At 44.8% G+C, this 17983-nt stretch overlaps 1 protein-coding gene across 4 annotated transcripts in view; it reads left to right on the top strand.

Annotated features, from left to right (window-relative positions):
- The window catches only part of LOC108923312 (cadherin-20-like), a 42056-nt gene that overhangs the window by 14297 nt on the left and 9776 nt on the right, over positions 1-17983 (top strand). For 2 of the 4 annotated variants that reach the window (XM_018733980.1, XM_018733982.1), the window contains 3 exons: positions 2901-3195; positions 4576-4695; positions 15725-15892. In XM_018733980.1, the coding sequence (XP_018589496.1) occupies positions 2901-3195; positions 4576-4695; positions 15725-15892 (583 nt within the window). The remainder of the gene's footprint in view (positions 1-2900; positions 3196-4575; positions 4696-15724; positions 15893-17983) is intronic. The other 2 variants (XM_018733981.1, XM_029259428.1) reach the window with 2 other exon arrangements.

The following is a 17983-nucleotide window of genomic DNA, read 5'->3' on the forward strand; positions in this document are numbered from 1 at the left end:
AACTGAAGGAAGCATGACTTAGTCAAAGCATTTATATGAGATACAAGTGACAGTTTCCCATTCAGCAGGACACCCAACTCCTTGACACAATCTGTACGCTTGAAGCTCATACCATTTGTTGTAAAGATTGGCTTGATTATGTCAAGAGTTTTGGCATCACCACCTACGACAAGTACCTCTGTTTTACTGGCATTTAGAGATCAAGAATTTTTATTCATCCATCATTTTGTACTGGTATAACAATTAGCTAAAGACACCACATGTGATGGATCATCAGGCTTAAACGATACATATAGCTGTGTGTCATCGGCATACGAATGGAAATTCACATTGTGTTTGCGAATGTCACCCAATGGTAACATATAGAGTGAGAACAGTAATGGCCTCAACACAGAGCCCTGTAGCACACCCTACTGAACCGTAGTTGAGATGGAGGGGGTGCAGTCATCAGATTTCAGTACAAATTGTTCATGGTTAGCTAAATACGAGTCAAACAACTTCAGAACAGTACCCTTAGTCAGAAGCACTTATGCTGGCTAAGACCGAACTAGAGGGTACTATGGATTCGCAGATATTCTCTAATTTATTACTGAAAAACAATATAAATTCAAAATTTGTAATGGAAGCAGAAAAAGTGGAGGGAGGGGAATGGTAGGATGGGGCTTCAGGCCGGTCCTCGTCCTCCATCTCACACACTCACTGCCGGGCACAGGAGAAGAAATAGGGAACGTAATTAACCCCAGCTGTGGCCGCTTCATCCCCATCTCCGCCCCTTTCCCTGGCCACCTCAGCGTGCTACAATCTTGTTTAAAGGAATAATATTAACACGATCAACATGATCTACGCCGTAGGTTATGATGAGGTCGAGCGTCGTGAGTAAAATCGACAGAGTTTAAGAGAGACATAAAACTATTAGCGAGAGTAGCTGACGACACGTCTATATAATATGAATATTGAAATCACCCATCAAGATTATTTTGTCATGAGAAATGACTAAATCAGTTATAAAGTTACTAAATTTCTTGAGAAAAGAGGAATACGGTCCAGGATGGCGGTAGAAAGGAATATAATATATTAGGTTTCGACTTGAAATCTAGCTCTGGAACTTCAAACAAGGTAAAATTATCACGAATTCTTGGTGTTATTTGTAATCTATTGAAAAGAACGCCGACTCTATTTCCATGACATAGAGCACAAGATTTATAGAAATTATATCCATCGGGAGCGGCTTCTATTAGCGGAATCGTATCGGACTCATCGAGCCAAGTTTTGGTAAGAAAGAATAGATTGGACTTGTAACTTAATATTAAGTTGTTTACTAGAACAGCTTTACTTGTTAGTGAACGAATATTTAACAGACAGCATTTTATATTACAGTTTTGCCTCAGTGATAAGTTGAGAATGTCTGTTTTAACGTATTTTCGGTTTCTGGTGCAAGCGTTCCTATCACTAAGTCTAGTTAAATGCCGTGGCCTTATAATGGTTTGTATGTTTTGGCTGCACTTAACGCTTTATTTAAAATTTTGAGGTCCACACTGGACAAGGTACAAGAAACCCTATAACATGAGAAATGACCACTGGTACCAGGACAAGTAACAGACCGATCAATACACACAGCTGCTAAAGGAGATGACCCATTGCTGAATCAGTCCTGCATCTTGCAGGCCAAGTTCTGGGGCAGAACAAACGAACCCCTCCAGCTGAGGTGTACACCATCAAGCGTAAAAAACCTGAGCCTTTCCCAGAAATCATCCCAGTTATTAACAAATGATATGTGATTAGAGTGGCACCATGTCTCCAACCACCTGTTGAAGGACACCAGTCTACTGTACACTATGTCCCCCATGAAGAGTCTAGGTCTAGGTGCGATAGGTCAAGGTCTAGGACCAGACACTATTAGATTATGACATTTCCTTCTGGCCTTATTACGCATAGAAATAAAGTGGCTCTTTATCACCTCAGACTGCTGATAACGAATATCATTACCACCAACATGTACCATCATAGTCGACACGGCATTATTAGCCAGAGAACTCGAGCCTCAATGTTAGATACACGTTTGCATGGGAAACACTTCACCTTTACACTTCGATTCCCAGGCCCCCAAACCTTACCATTTCAGATAGATGAATCCCCCAAAATAAGCACATCATTATTATTATTATTATTAGGTGAACTGCTTAGCGCCTAATATCTATTTTGGGTTTGGACAGGAGAACCCGAACCAGGAACCAGTAGCCTTAGGCTTCGCTTTATTAGACTTACTCCAAACAGTAACCAAGCTGCCGTGAGAGCACTCCGGGGTACCCAGCTTCTCATTAGTTGTATTGGGGCCTGTAAGTGTCGACACCGAATTCGACACTATGGAGGCATCGGGACACATTGAGTCAAACCAGCTCTCCATTTCTCGGATAAAAATCAAATTCTTAATGTGCTCTTCTAAATTGTGGACCTTCTGCACCAAGTCATTATTTGTCACGCATTTCAAGCAAATGAAATGTTCAACAATGTCAACAGGTGTAACTAAGCAATACATTTTACATGATACACAACACATATGTGTGCCATCAGACGATACATTCAGGATGGAACTTACATCGAACAGGGACTCCATTCTTTCGAAAGACGCCGTCTCGGCTACCGGTGTTCGACTCCTTGCTCTGGACGCTCAGGAATCCCACACAGACACAGGGAGAACATGCAAACTCCACACAGACTGAGGGGAGAATCAAACCCACGCCCTATCGCACCACCCAGGCACTGTGAGACAGCAGCACCACCATACCGCCCGCTAAATTAATAAATGTAAATGTACAAATAAACCTAAGGGATCAGCAAGACTTCATACAGCCATCACTGCATGTCGAGATGTTAAACTTTTAAATGTTTCCCCACCTCAGCTTCATTCTGACCTGGACACTGGAGATGGCTCCATCGAATATGTCCTAACGGGGGAAGGGGCAGGGACTGTCTTTACTGTGGATGTCAACACTGGTGACCTCCATGCAATGCGACGTCTGGACCGCGAAGCCAAGGCCCACTACACCCTGCGGGCCCAGGCGCTACACAAGCACACGGGTCAACTACTCGAACCAGAGTCTGCGTTCACCATCCGGGTCCTTGACATCAATGACAATGAGCCTAAGTTCCAGGGTGAGCCCTACCAGGCCACCATACCTGAGATGTCTGCCATAGGTAATGACAGAAGGGCAGAAATGACACAGGAATGCATGCAATTGGCCTTGAGTGGGTCCCAACCTCAAATTTGAATTATAATTAAAGTTTAACATATTAAAAATTAAAGTCTAGTTTAATTATGTTAAAATTTTAATCCGCTTTGCTAAAATGAATGCTTATACTTATACATCAGTTCAGGTGCCCTGTTTATGTTTGTGTTCATATTCCCAGGACCCACTTTTGTAGGTTTGAAGTTTTCACTGTCCTTCACTATCATCATCACATGTCATAGACAATGACATAGCCAGTATTTTTGCTGATAGCTAATTTCTGATGTCAGTTTTGATAACATTTATTTGTGGAAAAATTAATTCCATCTGTGGGGGTGCGGTGGCGCAGTGGGTTGGACTGGGTCCTGCTCTCCGGTGGGTCTGGGGTTCGAATCCTGCTTGGGGTGCCTTGTGACGGACTGGTGTCCCGTCCTGGGTGTGTCCCCTCCTCCTCCAGCCTTACGCCCTGTGTTGCCGGGTTAGGCTCCGGTTCCCCGCGACCCTGTATGGGACAGGCGGTTCAGAAATATGTGTGTGTGAGAATTCCATCTGGTTTGGGGAGAAGACTCATAAAGTAATGAAAATTGGACTTCATATTATATTTCTTGATACCTTTGAAGGGTGTCTCCTGGCATTCAAGGTATACATTTACTTACTTTTGCAATTATTCATTTAGCACATGCAGAATATGCAGACTCTACACCAACTGAGCTTGATTCGAACCTGTAACCAGTCACACAGCCCAGTACACTGCCTCCGTTGCACCCAGCTGACCACTACTGGTTAAAGTCCTTTCAGTTTTCAGCTTCCTGTCTCAAATCAGACTCCATTAGACTTTTCTTGCTATTTCAGGTACAACTGCACTTCTTTTTGGCACCTATTGAAATATCTGATAACTAATAATTGTTGTAGATGATCAATGGCCAAATTTTCTTTCAGAGCATTAAATTAAATATATTAAATAATAATTAAATAAGTGCCTTCAGCAGAGTCACATATTAATTCTGCAGTGCTGTGATATGAGGACAGTTTTGCTGGGGGTGCATGTTGAAGTTAAAGAAAAAAAAAAAGACACCACTAACAGTAAGTCTGAAAAGGGAGAAAACTCTTCATAACTAGATATGAGAAAAACCCACCAGTTTGTTTGAGTTGGTTTGGTTTGGTTTAACGTAATCTGAATTGCAAAGGAAATTCAATGAAATGCTGAGAAGTTAAAAACTCATTTGTGGCAAAAAGCAGTGTTACCTTCTGGGCTACAAAGTATAAGCCTGACCACCTCTGCTGCAACTGATGTGTGTCATTTCCTTATGTGGTTCCATATCTCACCCCCCACCCCGGGTATCTCTAGGCACATCAGTAATCCAGCTGAAGGCAACAGATGCCGATGACCCTACGTATGGTGGCAATGCTGTGGTCGCATACAGCCTTGTGCAAGGCCAACCACAATTTTCCATCGAAGCAAGAACAGGTCAGAACCAATTAGTAGCCATAATCTGAGCTACCACCCCCCCACCCCCTTTACCATTCTTGTCATTTTGTTACCTTTCTGATTATTATGATACCCAGCAAATTAGCTGTCTGAAGACAACATTATAACTTTTAACTTTGATGATACCAATTCTATACTGTCTTATTAATCTGCTCCTCTTACCCCATTGAGACTAAACTCATAAGAAATCATGCACTAGTTAACACAAGGTGATTTTTTTTCTGTTTTACAGCTTCAGATACAAGTTGCATAGTTAATATAATCAAACATTTAAAATAGAAGAATTTTGCATCCAGCTTGTAGTGATTTTGGCAGCTTTTGCAGCAGCCAAACAGCACAAAATGGCCGACAGGAGGTGTGTGATTCCAGCCACATGACCATATATATAAATACAATAGCAACACCAATAAATGCATAAAATATGCTTAAATGCATGTGGTTCAGTTATGAAGCTTTGAAAAATGATAAAAATTGGCAGCAGTGGAGTTCTGTTGTGACCCCAGGTTGTCTTAGGGTTTTAGGGATGGAGTTTTAGGGATTAGTACTGTTTGGAAACCGGTGTAATGGGGAGAGGGACAGAAGAGTGACAGAACAATACTGGTGAGTTGTTTGTAGGATTTACTATGTACAAGTGAATTAGTAGAATAGCAAATTATATACAGGATACAGGAACACACACATTTACATGCAGAAAAGGAACATGAGCAGTGCCTTGAAGAACATATCAAAACAGATAACATATCAAAACCAAAGAATTCTAACTGCACAATTTCAACTGCAAAATGCGACATCACTAATGAAAACAAAACAGAAAGAAAAATCTTCGGCATCTTCACGCGCCATAACTAACTTACACTACCTACCCAAACCGAAATACAAGCGTGGTGCTTGCCCCTGTTCTGTGTCTAAACAACTGAAAGAAAACTACGTTTGTGCAAGGTATGTGTCATGACAATCTGACCTGTTCACTATTCCTTCAAGAGGCACAAAATCACAGTGAACACAAAAGGCATCACAGCCACAAAAACAAGAGACTATTATTTACAGTGAATACAGAACACACTGATAGAAAATGGAGTAAACGTAATAGCAATAAACAAATAATTCACACAAATTGGAACAAGCAAAAGCAAAACTGAATATCAAGCTAGGCAAGAAGTCACCTGTGAGTTCAATCTTTCAGGTTTCTAAACTTGCCATGGTGGATCTGATTGGCTGGAGGCTTCTGTGATGTCATGGATGATGACAGGAAAATTAATGGGACACTGACAAAATGCAACAGGATGCAACAGATTCAAAATATCCCCCACATTAGTTTGCTGATGCTTTTCTCCAAAGCAACTTATAGCGTTATGTTACAATCCTTTACCTATTTATTCAGCTAGGTAATTTTACTGGTGCAATTTTAGGGTGAGTACCTTTCTCAAGGGTATTACAGCTGGAGGTGAAACTTGAACCTGCAACTTCTGGGTCCAAAAGTACCACACCGCAGTGCCCTATAATATGGTGTTATGTGACAAGGATGACAGCAGCAACTGTGCTGTTTCATTTCATGTTCCTGCCTTACCCAGACTAGCCTGTAGCCTCTACGTGAATGAAGATGCTCAACAATTATATGCTGAAATGTACATCACTTTGGAGAATAGCGTCTGAATAAATGAAATGAGCACAGACAACGAGCAGTGAGCAGATGAGACAACTGCAGAATTTATCACAGCTTTACCAGAACTGATTGTAAACTGTGAGTCTGGGGATGGAACAGATGAAATGTTGAAGGATCAGCATGTCGAAAAGTCCTGCTGCCCATGCATTCATGAATGGCTTCTGTTGCAACCTGCACTCACTTGAGAGAACCCCATGATGCGTGCTGCTCGGATAGAGTCTACCACGGTGCATGCACAGTTATTAGTACCACATCCAGTACACGTAATCAAAACGAAACTGCTTAAGACAAAGCCATAACCTATGGTGAGTATCGTCTCCATAGCCAGTCTACTTCTTCTCCTAAGTCAATTTGCTCTTGCTTTCACTGTGATTCTGCTTCTCACTTTGGCAATGCTCCATACAACCCTGCTGCTAAAGCATTCAAAGACAGGCCATTTTGCAAGCATCTATCAATCTGATAAAATGGAAACCCATCCATCCATCTTCCTCCGCTATCCGGGGTCGGGTCGCGGGGGCAGCAGTCCGAGCAGAGTCCTCCAGACTTCCCTCTTCCCACACACCTCCTCCAGTTCCTCTGGGGAAACCCCAAGGCATTCCCAGGCCAGTCGGGAGACATAGTCTCTCCAACGTGTCCTGGGTCTGCCCCGAGGCCTCCTCCCAGTGGGACAAGCCCAGAACACCTCCCCAGGGAGGCGTCCAGGGGGCATCCGGAACAGATGCCCGAGCCACCTCAACTGGCTCCTCTCGATGCGGAGGAGCAGCGGCTCTACTCCGAGCTCCTCCCGGGTGACTGAGCTCCTCACCCTGTCCCTAAGGGTGCGCCCAGCCACTCTGTGGAGGAAACTCATTTCTGCCGCTTGTATCCGTGATCTCATTCTTTCGGTCATGATCCAGAGTTCATGACCATAGGTGAGGGTAGGAACGTAGATCGACCGGTAAATTGACAGCTTCGCCTTACGACTCAGCTCCCTCTTCACCACAACAGACCGGTACAATGACCGCATTACTGCGGACGCCGCGCCGATCCGTCTGTCAACCTGCCGCTCCATTTTTCCCTCACTCGTGAACAAGACCCCGAGATACTTAAACTCCTCCACTTGAGGGAGCAACTCCCCCCTAACCCGGAGGGGGCAATCCACCTTTTTCCGACTGAGAACCATGGCCTCGGATTTGGAGGTGCTGATTCTCATCCCCGCCGCTTCGCACTCGGCTGCAAACCTCTCCAGTGCACGCTGCAAGTCTTGACCTGATGAAGCCAACAGGACCACATCGTCCGCAAAAAGCAGAGACGAGATCTCGCAGCCACCAAAGCAGACACCCTCCATTCCCTGGCTGCGCCTAGAAATTCTGTCCATAAAGATAATGAACAGAATCGGTGACAAAGGGCAGCCCTGGCGGAGTCCAACATGCACCGGGAAAAGGTCTGACTTACTGCTGGCAATGCGAACCAAGCTCCTGCTCCGGTCATACAGGGAACGAACAGCCCGTAGCAGCGAGCCCCGAACCCCATAATCCCGAAGTACCCCCCACAGGATGCCACGAGGGACACGGTCGAATGCCTTCTCCAGGTCCACAAAACATATGTGGACTGGTTGGGCAAACTCCCACGAACCCTCCAGCACCCTAGTGAGGGTATAGAGCTGGTCCAGTGTTCCACGGCCAGGGCGAAAACCGCATTGCTCCTCCTGAATCCAAGGTTCGACTATGGGTCGGATTCTCCTTTCTAGTACCCTGGCATAGACTTTCCCAGGGAGGCTAAGGAGTGTGATCCCCCTGTAGTTGGAACACAATCGCCGGTCCCCCTTCTTAAAAAGAGGGACCACCACCCCGGTCTGCCAGTCCAGAGGCACCGTTCCCGAACTCCACGTGATGCTGCAGAGGCGTGTCAGCCAAGACAGCCCCACAACATCCAGAGACTTGAGAAACTCGGGGCGGATCTCATCCAACCCCGGAGCCTTGCCACCGAGGAGTTTTTTGACTACCTCAGCAACTTCAGCCAGGGTAATGGACGAGTCCCCCTCCAAGTCCCCAGCCTCAGCTTCCTCTATGGAAGGCGTGTCGGAGGGATTGAGGAGATCCTCAAAGTACTCCTTCCACCGCCAGAGGACATCCTCAGCTGAGGTCAGCAGCGCACCACTTTCACTGTAAACAGTGTTGGCGGAACACCGTTTCCCCCCTCTGAGTCACCGGACGGTTTGCCAGAATCTCTTTGAGGCTGACCGAAAGTCTTCCTCCATGGCCTCACCAAACACCTCCCAAGCCCCAGTTTTTGCCGCGGCGACTGCCAGAGCCGCGCTCCGTTTGGCCCGTCGGTACCTGTCAGCTGCTTCAGGAGTCCCATGAGCCAGCCAGGCCCAATAGAACTCCTTCTTCAGCTTGACGGCATCCCTTACCTCTGGTGTCCACCACCGTGTTCGGGGATTGCCGCCGTGACAGGCGCCGGAGACCTTATGGCTGCAGCTCCGAATCGCCGCCCCGACAATGGAGGCGTGGAACATAGTCCATTCAGATGCAATGTCCCCCACCTCCCTCGGGACCTGGTTGAAGCTCTGTCGGAGGTGGGAGTTGAAGACCTCTCTGACAGGGGCCTCCGCCAAATGTTCCCAACAGACTCTCACTATGCATTTGGGTCTGCCAGGTCTGTCCAGCTTTTTCCCCCACCATCGAATCCAACTCACCACCAGGTGGTGATCAGTTGACAGCTCAGCCCCTCTCTTCACCCGAGTGTCCAAGACATATGGCCGAAGGTCAGAAGAAACGACCACAAAGTCGATCATCGACCTCCCACCTAGGGTGTTCTGGTGCCAAGTGCACTGATGGAAACCCTTATGCATGAACATGGTGTTCGTTATGGATAAACCGTGACTAGCACAGAAATCCAATAACAACTCACCGCTCGGGTTCAGATCAGGGAGGCCGTTCCTCCCAATCACGCCCCTCCAGGTGTCACTGTCGCTACCCACGTGGGCGTTAAAGTCCCCCAGTAGAACGACAGAGTCCCCAGTGGGAGCGCTTTCCAGCACGCCCTCCAGGGACTCCAAGAAGGCCGGGTACTCTACACTGCCACTAGGCGCATAAACACAAACGACAGTGAGAGACCGTTCCCTGACCCAAAGGCGCAAGGAGATGACCCTCTCATTCACCGGGGTAGACTCCAACACATGGCTGCTAAACTGGGAGGCTATTAATAAGCCCACACCCGCCCTCCGCCTCTCACCTTGGGCAATGCCAGAATAGTGGAGAGTCCACCCTTGGTCGAGAAGAGTGTTTCCAGAACCCAAGCTGCGAGTGGAAGTGAGCCCGACTATATCTAGACGGTATCTCTCAACCTCCTGCACCAGCTCAGGCTCCTTCCCCACCAGTGAGGTGACATTCCAAGTCCCAAAAACCAGAGTTGGCGCCCGAGGTTTGGGTCGACCGGGCACTCGTCCCCGACCACTGCCCAAATCACAATGCACTGGCCCCTTATGGTTTTTCCGGCAGGTGGTGAGCCCACCGAAGAACGGCTTCACGTCATGGCTTCGGGCTGAGCCCGGCCAGGCCCCGTGGGCATAGACCTGGCCACCAGGCGCTCGCATGCGAGCCCCTCCCAGGCCTGGCTCCAGGGTGGGGCCCCAGTGACCCCATACCGGGCCGGGTAAACGAAAGCCTTGATTTTTTCTTCATAAGGGGTTTTTGAACCGCGCTTTGTCTCGTCTGTCATCCAGGACCTGTTTGCCATGGGAGACCCTACCAGGGGCATATAGCCCCAGACAACATAGCTCCTGGACTCATTCAGGCACTCAAACCCCTCCACCACGGTAAGGTGGCAGTTCACGGAGGGGATAAAATGGAAACAGTAAAGAAAATGGAAATACTAAAATGAACAGTTTTGTGCCTTAATGAAATGAAATAATACAGAAGGTCAAATTATACTCAGTACTATGCCAAACTTCTATAGTGACACAATACCTATTTGAACTGATTATAGATCACAGGCTCCCCAGTTTCCATTTTTGCCATTGCATTTTTACCAGCACCATTTCAGGGCATTACATTACATAACATTTATTCATTTAGCAGACACTTTTGTCCAAAGCGACATACATCTCAGCAAAAGTACAATTTATGCATTACATTAAGAGAAAGAGACATACCTGGAGACATGCGACCCACAAGTAAACCTAGTTTGTTACCTACCACTTGCTGCACCGAGGGTCATTGTTCAAGTAGGTGCATAAAACACAGGATAGACAAATCCTGATATACCCTCCTACCAATTTTTTTGTCTTTTTTTTTTTAAATATTATAAGATACACAAGCAAGGAAATACAATGCCGGAGTAGTGGCTGATAAAAGGATTTATCTGGTGATGCTCATGAAGTTACGGTGCATGAACATTTACACCGTACATGAGCTGGAGAGATCTTGGGCAAAATGGGTCTGGAAAAGATGAGTTTTCAGACCCTTCTTAAATGTAGATGGACTTTCTGCAGATATGAGTGAGAGGGGAAGGTCATTCCACCACAACAGAGTCAGAACCAAGAACCTCCGTGCTTTACCTTTCGTGCGCGGGACCACCAAGCGAGCAGAAGTAGACGACCAAAGGGGTCTAGCTGGGGTGTAGCAGGTGATTAAGTCTTGTAAATAGCTGGGAGCAGTACTATTGATGCATTTGTAGACAATAACCAGGATCTTGAATTTGATTCGGGCAGCTATAGGAAGCCAGTGCAGAGAAATGAGAAGAGGAGATATGTGGGAACAATTTGGCAAATCAACCACAACTTGTGCAGCAGCATTTTGTAGAAGCTGCAGAGGTCTGATGGCAGTAGCAGGAAGGCCACACAGGAGAGAGTTGCAGTAGTCCAGATGGGAAGTCACCATGGCCTGGATCAGTAGCTGGGCAGAGTCAATTGTGAGGTAGGGACAGATCCTACGAATATTTTGCAGGATGTATCTGCAGGACCAGGTTGTGGCTTTGATGTGCTGAGAGAAAGACAGACTCACGTCAATCATTACTCCCAGACTCTTAGCCAAGGAGGTAGACACAATGAGTGAGTTGTCCAGTTTGATCGATAAATCGTGACAGAAGGACGGGCCAGCTGGAGGGAAAAGATTTCTGTTCTAGAGAGGTTGAGTTGGAGGTGGTGATCAGACCTCCATGCTGAGATGTCCGACAGGCAGGCAGCAATGCGTGCGGAGATGTCTGACGCACCACGTTGAAAGGAGAGGAAGAGCTGGGTATTATCAGTATAGCAGTGGTATTTGAATCTATGGGAAGCTATAATCGACCAAGGGAGGAGGTGTGAGATTGAGAAAGAAGAGGACCCAATACTGAGCCCTGTGGGACACCAGTTGGGAGAGGCAGAGGAGAAGAACGAGAGCTCCGCCAGACCACTTGATAGGATCTGTCAGATAGGTAGGACTCAAACCATCTTAGCACCTTTGAGCCCAAGCTGGTTAAGAGAGGAGAGTAGAATCCGGTAGTTGACTGTGTCGAATGCTGCAGACAGATCGAGGAGGATGAGGACCGAGGAGAGGGAGGCGGCTCTAGTGGCTTGGAGAGCATCACCAACAGTGCATCACCCTTGATAATGCTGAATGTCACGTTAGTCACCTACTCCAATTCAGATCTTCCTGTGTTATGCTTCCTGAACAGTTATGAACAGTTATGCCTGAGGTTGACCTGGTTGCTGTTCTTAAATTACAAATTTCTGCAAATGTGGTAGGATCAGTATCTGCACTTGCAGAAAGTGCAAATGGATTTCTACAGTAGCTTCATCCACACCCATCAGCTGTGCAAAAGGTGCGTAAAACACACGATAGAAAAGAAAAATGGTACTATTGAACTGTGTAGATTTGAGAGCCTAATAAAGTAATCACTAATAGCCACCCCGTTCCTCACATGGAAGATCTGTTGACAAGAGATATGTGGAGCTACAGTTTTTTTCAACAACTGACCAAGTGCATACTACCAACGAATGCATAGTACCAACTTTTGTTTCATGAGGACAGCTGTGATTTCATTGGATTCCATACGGCTTATGGCATACGGTATTCCAGAAAATGATGGCTTCATTGCTTCATAGTGTGAAGAACTAGCTGAATGATACAATTATCTATGGAAAAACTGCTTAGGAACACAATTCTAAGTTACAAGCAGTTACAGTAGTCTGGTTTATAGCTAATTTAAGATAAATGCCACTTTCACAAGCCCAGTGTTATTTTCATGGACACACCATTACTGCACAGGGTATTCACGCTGATCCTGGGTACATTAGTGTAATCTTGAATGTCCCAGTACCCTCAGATAAAGCAATTTCTTATTCCCTCTTGGGACTGACACCATGATATTCTAAGTTTGTTTCAAATTGTGCTGGTGAGGTGCAAGCAATGTGTGTTTGCCTCCAAAATGACACTGACTTCTCATGGAGCACTGCAGTTCAGGACAGCTTTGAGACAGCCAAGAAGCTGATTGTCCACAGTCCTGCACTAGCTATTTTTGACACTGTGCTGCCTACCTTTGTGTCTGCAGATATTTCTGCTTATGGTCTACATGTAATACTGACACAGCTTCATTCTAACATTACAGAATGCACTGTGGCATTTGCCTCTCAGTCTCTGTCAATAGCTGAAAGCAAGTACTCTGAAAACGATGTGTTAGCTTGCGTGCTGTTGAAAGTTGGAGGACATCTCAAAGGCGTATATGATTCATATTTTGTACTGACTACCATACTTTGACTACACTGTTGCATTGAAAGGGATGGCCCAGATCAAAGGCCATAGAATCTTGTTTGAATGGATACTTTCCTATTCGGAATGAACTGGAAGAGCATGGTAGCCTTCTTTACAGAGAACCAAATTAGGTTATAGTGCCTATTGAACAGCAAACTGAGGTAGCTGCCTTTGCACATGGCAGTCATCAGGACAGCCCCTTGCACTTCCTCAGAGGCCTTGGTAGAAACTGGTTATTGACATATTTAGTCCATTTGAAACTGGGCCTTGGGATTGCCGATGTGCAACTACCATGGTTGATTACTATAGTAAATTGCCAGAACTTGCATTCACTTCATCAGTTACTACTAAGAATGTATCATCTTTCTTGCCACAGTATTCAGTTGACACAGGAATCCAGTGGAAATTGTGGCTCAATAGTGCAGTTTACTTTAACAGAACAGACAGAGTTATTAAAAAAAATGGGTGTCATTCACTGCAAAATTTCTATTATCCCCAAGTCAACAGTATACTTGAATTCTGGAATCAAGTTCAATACAATTCAATTCAATTCATTTTTATAGGATGCCCTTCTCATGCAGTGACACAAACCACTTTAACACAGGCATAAACCAAAAAAAAACATCAAAACAAAGAAGACAGCTGACTACAAACTATTGTAATATAATGTTTTTATAGAGCTAAGTATGCCTACTGGCCATAGAGGAAAGGAACAAAAACTCTCAACTGAAAGTTGAAAAAGATTCAAAATGTTCTTAAAGATTGTATCCAAAAGGCAACATTCAAAGGGAAGCCATGGAAACAATACATTCAGAGCTTACTCCTTCACTACAGGGTTAAATCACATGTTACTTCAGGGAAAGAATATTTTTCAACAATAGGATCCTTTAGTCAAAGTTAAATATTAACGGGATGGGTGGTGCTGCAGGTTTGGCCCAAGCCTGCCCCCTGGTGGCTCTGGGGTTCAAGTCCTGCTTGAGGTGCCCTGCAACGAACTGGCATCCTGTCCATGGTGTGTCCCCTTCCTCTCCAGCCCTGCGCCCTCTGATGCTGGGCTAGGTTCCGGCTTACCGCGACCCTGCTTGGGACAAGTGGCTTCAGACAGCGTGTGTGTGTGTATTATCAGCGGGGGGGGCGCAGTGGCCTTGGGAAACTGGGGTTTGAGTCCTGCCTTGCGGCAGACTGGCATCCCGTCCGGGGTGTATAAAGAATTGTTGCATGTCTTCATTTTGTGGTTGCTTGTTCTGTATATACTTTCATCCAAATGTGTATAGGTTTACTTCTGATATACAGACACCCTTCTACTTACATAACTTTGACTTATGTCAATCTGGATTGATGTAATAAATTTATGGCATACACACTATTTACAGATAGCACTTATATTTTACGCAAAACATCTGAAATATGTTACGCTCAAGTCGGTATAACCAGGCAAGGCAGGAAGCTGCATCTTCCCAGTTCTCGTGTTTTGAGCTATGAACACATCTCCTGTTATTAGTGTAGTGCTTTTTTCCCATATTTTCTATCCTTTTCATTATTTGCAATGCCTGGTAGCAAATGTTCGCTTAAAGAAAAATGAGAACTGTCTCGCAAGCATACAGAAATTGATTTGGAGATGAAATTGAAAATCATGAAGTATGAAGGTGAGCAAAATTATCGTCTATAGCACTGGAACCAGGTTTAGGTGTATTGACTGCGAATACAATAATGAAAGTTGCTGCAAATATAAAGGAGCACATGAAAGGAACAGCTTGCATGAAAGCAACAATAATAAAAAAATGTCAAGGTACAATAACTGAAATGTAAAAATTATAAATTACATAGCAGCAGCACCCTCTTGCTTGCCAGCAAAAGATTTAAGGTAAGCACGCACAGTACAATACCGTACACGTACCATATGCAGTAGTCTATTTTTTTAATTAAATGTATGCTTTATAGAAATGTAAAAATTTCTTTCATTGACTAGGCCTAAGCCTTATTAAAGTATTTCATGTCTGACATTTACTAGAGAATTTTATTCTGTATTTTTTTTATACCTGTATTTGCAAAAAATGCAAAGGAAACAAGAAGGTTTGGCTCTGTAACAGAGGGAGAAGTGAAATCCGACATACATAAATTTTGACTTACATCTGGGGTTGAAGAATGGTCTGTTTGGTCGAGGGGTGTCTGTACAATTCTTAGATCTTAATTGCTATTGCAAAGCTTGTTTCTGCTAGTATGGCATGCTGTTTTCTAACAGAGAGGGAAATGTGTCCTATTCCTTGTCCACAAAGGATAATGCTATTAATCTTGTTCATCCTACACACTGAGTGGCATAAGAGGATAGAAGAGAAGAAGAAGTCAGCTGAGGTGTCTCACTGGGATTAAAGACACTATATCTTGAACAAACAAATAAGCAGAACTGTGTCCTCTTAAATGCTAAGTGTGAATTAGGAATATTTAAAGAGATTCTGGTGAAAGGAAAATCAACTGGGAAGGTCAGAAGGAGTGTAGAAATGTAGCTGGTGGTATTTGTAAACTCACATTAAGGTCATATGCAGCATGCTGCCCTCTTATGGTAGCAACAGGTGTCGCTGCATCACTCCTCTGTCCTGTGCCTTAAGAAGAACAGTTCTGACCCCCACAGGAATCCTCCGTGTGTCCCTCCCCAGCATGGACAGGGAGCAGAGGGAACAGTATCACGTCATTGTCCAGGCCAAGGACACAGGTGGTCAGGAGGGTGGACTGACCAGTACAGCCACTGTTACTGTTACCCTGAGTGACATCAATGACAGCCCCCCCCGATTCACTCAGGGTGAGTAGCTTGCTCTATCATGTTCATTCCTGCTCATCACATGTAATTAAATGTATAATTTTATCAATTATGTATGTATAAACTGGAATTGAACACAAAGTTGCTGTTGAAGATTATGAAAATGATAAAGACTAAGAAACACAACCCAAATTCCAAAAAAAGATGGGACAGCATGGAAAATGCTAATAAAAAGAGTGATGTGTAAATTTTCTTCTATTCAAACAAAACAGTATAAGGAGAAGGTGTTTCACATTTCAACTACACCATTTTTGAAGTTATTAGTATCATGCTGCACTCTGGAATCCAGCTGACAGACTCAAACACCAGTGCATGTTAGCTCAGTGAGACAGGCAAGAGAATAGGTGGGGACAGGCAACGGTCAATCAATCATTTGTTGTTCCAATGAGTAGACAAGAGCTAGAGTTGAGCAAACCATCAAAGACCTGGGAAGCCAAAAACAGCACGCACACGCACACGCACACGCACACGCACACCAGGTTTAGCCCAATACAGGACCCAGGCACTGTCATGTAGCTACCCCTTCTCAAAAGGAAGTTCCACACTCAGGCATGTCCAAGCTGCCCTTTTATCCCCTGCCTTCTTGAGTGGTTGCAGATGCGGTTGTTAGGCATGTAGTCATGGGCGTGACAATAAGTTTATTGTGAAATTGTTGCCAACAACACATTCCAAAAAAGGAGAGAGGTACACGTACGTACACACACACACACATTTTCAGAGCCGCTTGTCCCATACGGGGTCACGGGGAACCGGAGCCTACCCGGCAACACAGGGCGTAAGGCCGGAGGGGGAAGGGACACACCCAGGACGGGACACCAGTCCATCACAAGGCACCCCAAGCGGGACTCGAACCCCAGACCTACTAGAGAGCAGGACTGTGGTCCAACCCACTGCGCCACCACACCCCCAGGACAGAGGTAGTTTAGGACTATATAACAATGTGACAAATTGAATTAACAAGGTGATGTGAAACAGCTGATGTTAAATGCGTGAGGCAATCGTGTTACAGTATATAAGGAGCCTCCAGTAGGCTTGAAGTTCAAAGATGGGTTGGGGCTTGTCAGTTTGTTAGCTGATGCATCAGGGACTAATTGAGTACTTTGAGAACAATGTTTTCCAGAGACAAATTGGCAAGGTTTTGGGTACAGTGTATGATACTATGAAAAAAATTCAAGGACTCTGGTCAAATCTTAGTGCATAAAGGGTGAGGCTGAGAACCACTTCTAAATGTGCATCCAGTGTCCCTGTTTTAAAAACTCTCATGTCTAATAGATATTATGGCTTGTGTTTGGGAAAAATTTGGTAAATGTTTATCATTTGCTGCTGCATCCACAGATGTAAGTTAAGGCTTTACTATGCAAAGCACAAGCCATACATCAACACTTTTCAGATGGATAATATCACAGTGGAGTAGTGTTTTGTAGTTTGACAAGTCAACATTTGAAATAGTTTTTGGGAAAAAACAGCTATTATGTTCTGTGGAACAAAGAGGAAAAGAACCATCCAAACTGTTATCAGTGTCAGGTCCAAAAGCCACTGCCTGTCATAGTATGGGGGTGTGGCAGTGCCTATGGCATGGGTAACTTGCACATCTCTAAGAGCACCATTAATGCAGAAAGATATGTACAAATTTTGGCGCAACTTATGCTGCCATCCAGATGCAGTGTTTCCCCTGGGTCGTCCCTGCATTTTCTAGGAGGATGATGCCAAATTGCATTCTGTCCAGATTACAAGTGCATGGCTGCATAAGCAGAGAGTGAGGGTACTAGACTGACCTGCCTGCAGTCCTGACCTATCTCCGATTGAGAATGTGTGGCGCATTATAAAGCATAAAATATAGCAACGCAGGCCCCATACAATTGTACAGCTGAAGACCTCTATAATGAATGAATCGTAGAAAATTTTGCTTGCTGAACTTAACTGGTGTTTTTAGTGCCCAAATGCTAAATTGTTTTAAAAGACATGTTGATGTTACAGTGGTAAAAACTTGACTGTCCCAACTTTTTTTGGAACATGTTGCAGGGGTGAATTTCAGAATAAATGTATATCTTGAAAAAACAATGCACTTGATTA

This window comes from Scleropages formosus, chromosome 17, assembly GCF_900964775.1.
Source record: "Scleropages formosus chromosome 17, fSclFor1.1, whole genome shotgun sequence".
NCBI classification, from domain to species: domain Eukaryota; kingdom Metazoa; phylum Chordata; class Actinopteri; order Osteoglossiformes; family Osteoglossidae; genus Scleropages; species Scleropages formosus.